General features: G+C 41.6%; 3 protein-coding genes across 4 annotated transcripts; 2 read left to right on the top strand and 1 right to left on the bottom strand.

The window, feature by feature from the left end:
* The first annotated feature begins 377 nt into the window (after positions 1-377).
* LOC111429713 (NAC domain-containing protein 83) lies at positions 378-1,673 on the top strand. 2 transcript variants are annotated; one of them, XM_023065663.1, is made up of 2 exons: positions 378-965; positions 1,048-1,673. In XM_023065663.1, exons 1-2 carry the CDS (start codon positions 809-811, stop codon positions 1,542-1,544), a joined length of 654 nt encoding a protein of 217 aa, XP_022921431.1. In that variant the 5' UTR covers positions 378-808; the 3' UTR covers positions 1,545-1,673. The 2 variants fall into 2 exon arrangements, with proteins under 2 accessions (XP_022921431.1, XP_022921430.1); XM_023065662.1 differs by having other exon boundaries at positions 400-965; positions 1,045-1,673.
* Positions 1,674-1,717: 44 nt separating this feature from the next.
* On the top strand, positions 1,718-3,275 carry LOC111429712. Its single transcript, XM_023065660.1, has 4 exons — positions 1,718-1,874; positions 1,914-2,711; positions 2,801-2,898; positions 2,972-3,275. Exons 2-4 carry the CDS (start codon positions 2,186-2,188, stop codon positions 3,152-3,154), a joined length of 807 nt encoding a protein of 268 aa, XP_022921428.1. The 5' UTR covers positions 1,718-1,874; positions 1,914-2,185; the 3' UTR covers positions 3,155-3,275.
* Positions 3,276-3,294: 19 nt separating this feature from the next.
* On the bottom strand, positions 3,295-9,246 carry LOC111429710. The gene is made up of 3 exons (XM_023065658.1): positions 9,019-9,246; positions 8,735-8,945; positions 3,295-8,242 (listed from the first exon to the last, which is right to left on the bottom strand). Exons 1-3 carry the CDS (start codon positions 9,175-9,177, stop codon positions 3,486-3,488), a joined length of 5,127 nt encoding a protein of 1,708 aa, XP_022921426.1. The 5' UTR covers positions 9,178-9,246; the 3' UTR covers positions 3,295-3,485.
* Between the last annotated feature and the right edge of the window lie 709 nt (positions 9,247-9,955).

Below are 9,955 nucleotides of genomic sequence, written 5' to 3'. Positions count from 1 at the left end.
GAGAGAGAGAGAGAGAGAGAGAGAGAGAGCGAGAGAGAGAGAGAGAATGGTGGCGGGCGGGGGTTGAATTGCGAAAGGAAAAGGCGACATCTTCATGGCGAAGAAAAGTAGGAAGGGAAACTGACCTTTAGAGGAAGCTTTGAATGAAGTTTTTTTTTTTGCCCCTTTCCCTTTTTTGTGCTTTTGTTCTGGAAAATTTAAAATAGATGAGGAAATAAAGACCCGACTTTTGAATCCATAAACAAAGTTTTGAGAAAGACGGGTGCTGCTCATTCACAAAGTCGATCAAAGTCGCACTTAGGGAGAGCTTTATGTGTCATATTTCCACTCCCCAATCACACAAATTGGATCAAGCCCCCCCCTTCCTTAATCGCTTATAATTAATACCCTAAACTCTACAAATAATAATCACCAAATCCTAATCCACTGCGCGAAGAAACTTCATCCACACTCAAAATTACCCCTCCATCTCCTCCATAAAAGAAGTAAATTATTAAAGTAAAACAATGGCGTCCCGTCGCCCACCATTGCGTTATTAAATTGAAGGGGAGAAACAAAAGTGTGATTCACTGTCCACTTTTGAAGAAGCCAGGGGAAGAGGAGGGACTGGTCAGCAGTGGGAATGGAGTTGGGCACGTGCTGCCCGTGATGCCATAGTGTAGTAGTGTATGTTGGGACAAGGCCTAGGCTAAGTAATTAGTGATTCACCAAAGCTGCATGCAAATATATATATATATATATATATATATATAGATAGATATGAGCATAGGTAAGATAGATAAGAAGTTGAGAGCGTGGAAGAGACGGCATGAGGGGATTGCCTCCTGGGTTTCGGTTTGAGCCGACGGAAGAAGAGCTGGTGTTTGAGTATCTAAAGTGCAAGGTATTCTCCTTTGCCTTGCCTGCTTCTATCATTCCAGAGATCACCACTAGTGTTTGCAACTTGGATCCTTGGGATATTCCAGGTAACTGATTCTGCTTTAAGTTTTCAAGTAACGTGGGTTTGGTTTGGTCTGAATTTAGGTTGCTTTCACTTTGTGTTAGGAGGCGGGGGGGATTGGCAGGAAGATACATACCTGTTCAGCAAGAACCAGGAGTGTGATCGAAGAGTTAGATGGAGTCCGAGTGGGTACTGGAAGGCCAAGGGGTCGGAGAGGAAGATAGTGAGTTCGAGTAGTGACGCAGTGGGACTGGTGGGGATGAGGAAGACTCTGGTTTTCTGGATGGGGAGCAGCAGTAGTAGGAAGACGGGGTGGGTGATGCATGAATACCGCCTGCTTTTGAGCCCTACACAACCGCCTACGCCTCCCAGTGTAGTAATTAATAACATGGAGAAGTGGGTTGTGTGCCGCATCTTCTGCAACAACTCGGGGATCAAGAATGACCTCCATTTCCATCCCCTCCAATGTCCTGTTTCTGCTTCTACAAACGACGACACCAACGCCCTCTCCGACGATTCTGCTTCCTCCACCGCCTCATCCTCTTCCTTTTCCGCCACTACTACAATGCCCTTTCCCAACCACCATTCTTCTGCCTCTAATTAATTCCTCCTACTCATATATTATTATTCTCTTCTCTGCCTCTAATTATATGTATCGCTTTCATCCTTTCCTTCTAACCCACCCTTGAATTTGAATGAATTTAGCATAATTTAAATTTGAATTTGGAAGTAATTGAAAGTAAAAATTGATACAACTAACTGCTCGAGTTCAAACATAAAAATCTAAATTTGTAATTGCCTCGTTTATCCATTGATTTGAATAAAAGATTCAACACCAAACTAAATTTGTAAGTGAAACATGAATATGGTTAAAAGTGGAGTGGACAGTTGGGAATATTGTGTGGCTGTCTATTCTTGGGAGGGACAACAACAGGTGACAACAGCAGGTGGCAACAACAGGTGGCAACAACAGGTCACAACAACAGGTGACAACAACAGGTCAAAACAGGTCACAGGAGAAAGGAGGATAACTCAGCCTCGGAGTTGACGCTGGGTTTACTATTCTTAGTGTATCTAATTTCTACAACAGACTGTCACAATGCCACCTCTTATTCAATTCTCTCTTTAAAATTCTCTCCTCTCTTCATAATTTTTACCACCGCCTCTCTCAACTAAATTCTGCCTTTCATCCTTTCCTTTCCTCACCTCTCCCTCTCTGTGCACTGCAAGCTTAATCCGGCTTTAATGGGGTGTGGAAACTCCAAGCTTACTCCGGAAGGAGAGTCGATTCTCCCCATGATTCGCCCACTTCTTTTCCGCACTAAATTTGCGGAGTTCAGGAAACGTAAGAATGGAACGCATCTTAGAGAGACAGCGCTGTCAAAGAAAGTGCTTCTCAAAGAGGGAGAAATAGAAGAAGAGAACTCCATACTTCCTGTTCATAACAGGAACAGCATCTATGGCTCCCATGACGGCAAAACAATTTGTTTACACACCAAACAGGAGAATCATATGGATGAACATGATTCACCCAATGCAAACCATCTCTTGGAACAACACAAACCCAATGACAATGGCACTCGGGTTGAATTGAAAGAAAATAAAACCATGAACAACCAACGTACGGCAGTGGAAGAAGGAGATGATGAAAACAAGGAAGAAGGAGAAGAGGGTAGGCCTGACAACGAAGACAATCGATGCCTCATCTGTCCTGGATCACCCAGTTTCAGAGTTTATTTTGTTGAACAAACACCAAATGACAAACAAAATGGTAAGTAGGCTCAAAACAAAACTTTCAACCAAAACAACCAAATCATTATGTGTATATCATGACCAACACAGTAGCAACATGTTGTACAGTTGAAATGAATGATGATGGAGACATGGAAGATGCCTCACTGAAGAAGTCGCCAAGTCGTGACAGCGTTGAGAGCAGCAGTAGTACAAAATCTAACGAGGTGGGTCCACAGGATCATGTTTAGAAGATTTGGGATTTTTGTTATGTTGCTCTTATGAATCTTACACATACAGGGCCAGGAGAACAAGACGATAAAGAAAGGAAAAAAAGGGACGACTTTGAACAGAGCGGGGAGTAGAGAAAGACCAGTTGGAGTTGGTTTAAAGAGTCTGTTGAACGTTAATAATTGTTGCTATCATTTAAGTTGTACCGGCAATGACAGAGTCAATCATCTAGCTAGAAAAGCTGAATGTTAAGAGTATCCATTTCAAGGGGTTGGGGAAGGGAGGCTTCCTGCTCATTTTTTAGGCCATTAGTCCCTCAAATGTTCCGTCTCCCCAATGTCAGTAATCAAACCCACCATACGTAGCTACAATTTTTACTTACGATCTTGTAATAGCAATTCATTCCCCTTCTAATGTTATTCGACAACCCATACTTCTTTCTTTATTAACAACAAAATAACAAAACACTGTCACACATCCAATATATATTAAGCATTCTTCATTGCATCACAAAATATCATTGCACAATTCCCCACCAACAACTACATACGAGAGGAAGTCCTCCCAAAATCAAAACTAAACCTTACTTGGATTGATGAGTGAAAGCAGATGAGAGGAAGTCCTCGTCCTCCTTGAACACTTCCAGATTCTTGGATCTCATAATGTAATTAACAGCTCCATCATCAAAATTCAACACAAACGCCAACTTGATGAGCTCGGATAATGAACATACATAATCACTATACTCCCAAAGGACACCTGCAGATATAACCTCAGAAAAGTATGTGGCATACTCTATCATCTCCTTACGTTCTCCTGACATTACCATCTTCTGGGTGAACAGCTTCGAACTCTCCCGCTCCCAACGTATCAATTGGGTTGCATTAGCGTTGATGACCTCCCCTGAAGTTAGGGATAAACTATACTGCATCATCACAGGTTGTTCCGTCTCAAGAACAGAAAGATTGAGGAGACATCCAACAATTTCATGCCTCTTCACTGCATCAATTTGCTTGGCAGGATCTGCTAAGAAACCAAGAATGAGCCGCATCAGTTCTTTTCCAATTGGAATGTCATTTGGATTGGCGTGCTTGAGGTTGGTTCCATCAACAATGGCTGCCTCCACCCTCTGAACAGACTCAGAGATCTTCCGGACCCCGATGTTCTTATAAACTTCCAACAAACTAGTACGAGGCAAGGAAATGGAGCTTGACTGGGGATACCAAACAAAAACGGGAAGAGGAGACATACGTTCAAATAAATCCTTCAATTGTAGATCATCTGCAATAAAAATGTCACGTTTATCAAACAAAAAAACTCCATCTGATCCAGAAATTGCAGGCACCTTGAGAATGGCATCAGTAAAAGCTCGCTCAGTTTTTGAATTGAAGTGCTTGGTAACATATTTCCAAAACTTAAAGCACTTGTCAACAGAAAGTCCATCTTCATTACTTTCCCAACATTTCCAGAGTTTGCAGTAATCGTCCAGGGAAGGATTGGATCTGACTTTAAAGGCTTCGGAAAAGAACATGAGTAAATCTTTTTCGTAGTACCTCTCAAGAACGGTCAGCTGCAAACCAAAAAGATCCTCCTTGTCAAAAAGTACACAGCTTTCTGGGCTGATCCACTGTCCATTAGAATCTCCAACAGGTACCCAAATCCTTTTAGCAGCTTCAGTGTCCGGCTTCCAATTGAATTCACTCAAATACGTATAAATTCGTATGATAGTGGAAAACTCACAATGGAAGTCTAGAAAACTTGACACTAGTTGACATCCACGGTCCAAATCAACTACCACGCCTAATTCTTGGAGCTCCACTTTATAGGAATTGATATCAAATTTGTAAAATTCTGCATCGATGAAAGGCACATCGGTCGGCTTCAGATAAGAATCCCACTCGGGAAGAAAGAGCAGACTCTCTTTAGGAGACCTATAACCGTACGAGGTGTTCAACCATTTCCCCGATACCCTTCCAGAGAAATGGTCTGGAAAGGAATAGTTCTTCAACAGCAAAGTTCGGATGCAGTCCAAAAGTGAACGAACGTTTTTAGAAGTAATTTTGGTAGGATCATCCGGAAGATAAAGGGCAGCAACAACCATATGAGCGCCATCTTTAAACTCAGTAATAACTCCCATGTCCTTCAACTCTTCTTGGTATTCACCAATACGTTTTCCGTAGTAGTTTTCACTAGTATCGATAAAAGGGAGGAGAGTAATTGAATGTATGGATTTCCAAGTTGGACCAAACCATATGCAATCTTTAGGACGCCTATGATCACCCAGAACAACTCGCAACCACTTCAACTCACGAATGCACTTCTCAAGATCTTCAGGAAACTTCTTTTTCGACATTTTTAGATGTTTGTAGATTGACAGAAACGATAATGCATTTTCGTTTGTCAGAGAATTGGAACCCACTTTTTGCCTGAACACCTGAGAAACTGCGTTGACTGCCTCCTCAAAATCGACCACCACTCCCATGCTTTTCAATTCCGTCCGGTAAATAGTAATGCTGCTCCCATAATAATCACGGTCAACTAGAGGGAAACCAGTAAAAACTTGGAGAAGGCCGCCCAAAGAAGGATCCAAGAAGTAGCATTCCGCAGGCGATTTGTAGCCCTGGTCTGTCTTCAGGCATTTCACACTTCTGAATCCGTTAGCCAGAAAAGTACGTGATTTGGGTTCCGACATCATACAGCAAAGAATCAACAAAAATGCGTCGCCTCCAAGGCAAGTTAATTGGGAAGGTGGCTTCAAATTGCCCACAACAAATTGACAAACATTGTCCAAGTCAACCACCACCCCAAGCAATTTAAGTTCTTCCCGGAAACAAAGCATCTCAATACCATAGTAATCCACGTCAACAAAAGGGATGTTGCTCAGAAGTGAAGCGGTGGACCATTCATTCGTGTACAATACTGCTCCCACTGGAGACATATATCCACGACGTGTCTTCAGCCATGTCCCTTTTCTTATGCTTGCGATGAAGTCTTGAACAGGGAATTCATTTTTCAAAAAACGGATGAACTTCAACATGGACAACACATTTTCTCTTGTCAAACTTGATAGAGCCGCCACTTTCATGAGGTGATTTCCAATGAACTTTACAACTTCGTCATACTCGAACATGACACCAACAGTTTTAAGCTCCTCAGAATAGCCATTTAACCTATTGCCGTAGAATACACTATCAATCAGGGGGATGTCCACCAGGACGGACCCTTTTTGCAAAATACTTCCCCATGAGGAGGAGACGTCGAAAGACTGAGATGGAGGTCTATAACCAGAAGATCCATTCAGAGTAGTTCTTAGCCAACAACCTTCCTTGATGCATTTCAAAAACATGGGAGGAATGGAAACTAGTCCAGCTTTCAAGCTACGAATCCATTCCAGTAGCAAAACCACATTGTGCACGGTAAGTGGTGAAGAAAATGCAGAAATTTCGATATTGGGGGGAGAAACAAAAGGGATATCAGAAGCATGGATATGGGATATAAGAAAATCTATTTGCTGTTTTGTAGTCATAGATTCACCTGCAAAATAGCGTGGGGAGATGTAATCAGCTCCCAACTCGACATAGCTATCATTTTGCCAAGGATTTGAACCAAGCAATTGTGCCCATTTGCTACCATCTGCTGGAATCAGAAGCCCCTTCCAATTTTTTCTAACAACACCGTATTTGTCTACAACCGGCATGAGTCTACACAGAGACTCCAGCTCAACATGCGTCAGATAATATTTAGTCGATGAGTGATAGAGGAAGTGAAAATAGGTGATTATGTGTTGTCGGTTATCGCCAAGGGAACTGACAATGTGTTTTGCAAATTGAAATACGGTGATGGAATCAACTTGAGCTCGGTCCCGAAGCCATTGCAACAAAGTGACCTTCCCGGGATAGAATCGGATGGAGTTATGAGTGGTTTCTGGCATAAAATAACGGTTGGAAACAAGTCTGAATTCCCTGTTGGATTTAGTAAGCCAAGAGAGTTGGTCATGCTGAGCAAGATGCACCTTTGTTCCGCCCATCGACGTACACTCGTCTAAACTGCATACACAAACATTCCCAGAAAGATCAACATATTTTATAAGTGGCACGTTCTTCATGCTTGAAACATGAAACCTTGAACTCCAATTTTCAGCAACGAATTGTAGAAGCTCCAAATAAACATCATCAGAGACACCCTCCACAATGTTAGATCCCAGTAGGCACTTGGCATACCATTCATCATCAACTAGATTCACGCCAAGGAAACACAGAACCTGGTCGTATTCCTTGGTGTCGAAGGAGAAACTTAAGATGCGCTTTCCATGGGACGATAGATTAACCAAACTCACACCTTGAGTGTGTGCCTTGGTTAAGATATTCAAAAAGGCGGGCATAATCCTACCCACTTCACAAGGCTTATGAAAGAACCTCTGCTTCGAGAAGGAATGACTGGGAAGGATATTTTGTTGGAGAAGTTTGTGCTTGATCGAATCCCTCACGGAATTCAACTTGTCGAAGGAAGAAGAAACGATGGGCAAGAAGTTGAACATAGAGGCCAAAGAAGAGAAGGGAGCTTCATCTGTTGCTTTAACGAGTGAGACGAAAGCAGTGACAAAAGCAGAGGGAACACAGTCGAGGATCCCTTGGTTCCACTTGTTGTCGAGGAGAATGGTTTCCCGGGATGATGACAAAACAAAGTCTGCCTGAATAATGAAGGGAAAGCCGGTTAGCATCTCGGTGGGGAGGAAAGCGTAGATTCCAGCGGGCTGAGATCCTCTGTTGAGACGTTGTCCATTTGGAAAAGCCAATGTGACAACAAGTTCCTCAACTCCCGCCCTCCTCTCCACTCTGTTTTCTTCCTTCACTGGAAACTTCTGCTTCCACATGTAGTAGCAGCATTGGGTATCGATTTCACCACCATTTTCCTCGGAAGAGAGATGGAGAGTGTAGGAGTGGGCATTAATGTTCTTGATGGACACGAAGTTTGTGTCACTTGAAATGGAAATCGCATTGACAGTATTGGTGTTGGGATCCTCGTTGAGTTCCCTGACTGAAAGTTGCTTGATTTTTGAAAGGAACAGTAGAACTTCAGGGTGAATGGTTGACAGTTGGTGCTTCACGGGTATGATCTTATCGGCCTTCAAAGGCAAAACTAGTGTGGTTGTTGGGAGCGTGGAGTGGTGACCATAAATATTGTTTATGTTAGAAAGAATTGAAGCATCTTCAACCCACTCGGGAACAACGAACCCAACACCACAAACTGGGCAAGGCTCTTCGTTGAAACGTATTTGATATCCATTACTGAATATGTAAGGACGGGAGGTGATCAGAAAAACACTTTTGAACCCAATTCCTGCACATTTCCGACAACAAACAAACTAAAATGTAAGAATAAAAGTGAATCGATCTTATTATTTTATTTAATTTAAAACATAAAATAAATATAAGCAACTAATTTTGAATCAATATTAAGAAAAATGACTACCCATAAAGTAATTAATTAATTAATTTGAAATTGAGAATAAAAAGCCGACAATACCTGAGAAGCTAAAAGAAGAAGAAATTGGAGCTCATAAAAGCTAAAGTAATACATAATTAATAAATCATAAAACAACTTATTTATAGCATTTTTTTTTTTTTTATAAAAAAGTAATGAAAAATAAATCCCCATTAACTTATAATTGAACTTATTTAAAAAAAGAAGATGGAACAAAGATATGCAACCAAATTAGAAAGAAAAGAAATTGAAAGTAAATATGAAATGAAATTTAAATAAAGGAATGCAAGAGGAAGCGTGTACGTAAATGAGGAAATAAGTATGGAATAGAGAAAGAGGAAAGGGTACCCTTCTCGCCAATGTAACCGCGTTTCCTGTTGTTCTTTTTGGTGGAGCGGCCGACGCTGCAAATAGAGTCGATGTTCTTAGCAGAAAACCCGATCTCGTTGTTGAAAATCATAAGCGTGGCAGCAGCGCCAGTTGCGGTGACGTCTCGGGATGTAACAATGAACTCGAGCGAGGGTTTGAGGGAGGTGGAGTACTCGTTATCCTCAGCATTCTGTAGAAATGGAAAAGCAAGGAGAGTGAGACGGAGAGGCGGAGAGGAAATGGAGTAAAATGGGAGTTCATACCTGAATAAGCTCCATCAGAAAGTGAACGTCCTTGGTGTAAAGCTCCGCAGAAAGGTTCCTGACGGCCTGATGGAGGTCCTCGGTTAAGGGATTGGGTGGTCCTCCGATTGAAAACTTGGATCGCCTGATGTCTTCAATGTGCTGCTTCGGGGTACACATTTTTCACTTCTTCCAAATTCCAAATTCCAAATTAGCAGATGTATGTAAGTATAGCATATAGCAGTGAGGAGAAGGAAGCAGTGGTTAAAAGGGAGTAGGAAAACTTGGTGAGGAAGCGTATGCATAGTAAAAAGGCGTACGGATCCACACTGATTGGAGCGAAGACCGAGCAAGTCTTCGGGCCATTGGAAATGCTTTTGGGAGATGAATGGGGCGTGCATGCATGCCATTGGAACACCAACTTTACCCCTCCGCTTAAGAAAATAATAAATCTTACTCCTTCCCTCCTTCCCTCCTTTTATTCCTTTCATTATCTTACTCCTTCATTTTTACTTTTACCTTCAAAAAATAACAAATAAAGCTAAACCCAATCTTCTTTCTTCTTTCAATCACGCCCTTGGGTTGGGGATTATGATTCAGTGATTCCTACCTTTCAAAACATTAATACATTCTTTTTTCTCCACAACATCACATCACATATTCATTCGTACGTACCATGAATAATAATGTGTATGCCCGAAAGGCTAAAATTATTTCAAGCATCACTTTAAAGATTTATTATTTTAGTTGAACAAATAGAAGAATGAAATTTTGAACCTCTACTTCAAGAGGAAAAAAAAAAACAAAACAAAAGCAGAAAACTGCCTATTATCAATTGTACTTTTTCAAAGTGAAGAAAAGAAACTATGCATTAGAATAAGTGATGAAAACTGAAACTCAACAGCAAACCAGGATTTGAAGCATGTTACTGATAGCAGCGAAGTGGGGGGGGGGGGGG

Source organism: Cucurbita moschata, unplaced genomic scaffold (assembly GCF_002738365.1).
Source record: "Cucurbita moschata cultivar Rifu unplaced genomic scaffold, Cmos_1.0 Cmo_Scf00032, whole genome shotgun sequence".
In the NCBI taxonomy this organism is placed as follows: Eukaryota; Viridiplantae; Streptophyta; class Magnoliopsida; order Cucurbitales; family Cucurbitaceae; genus Cucurbita; species Cucurbita moschata.
Note: the sequence above shows the minus strand (reverse complement) of the source record. Positions and strands in the feature narration are given on the sequence as shown.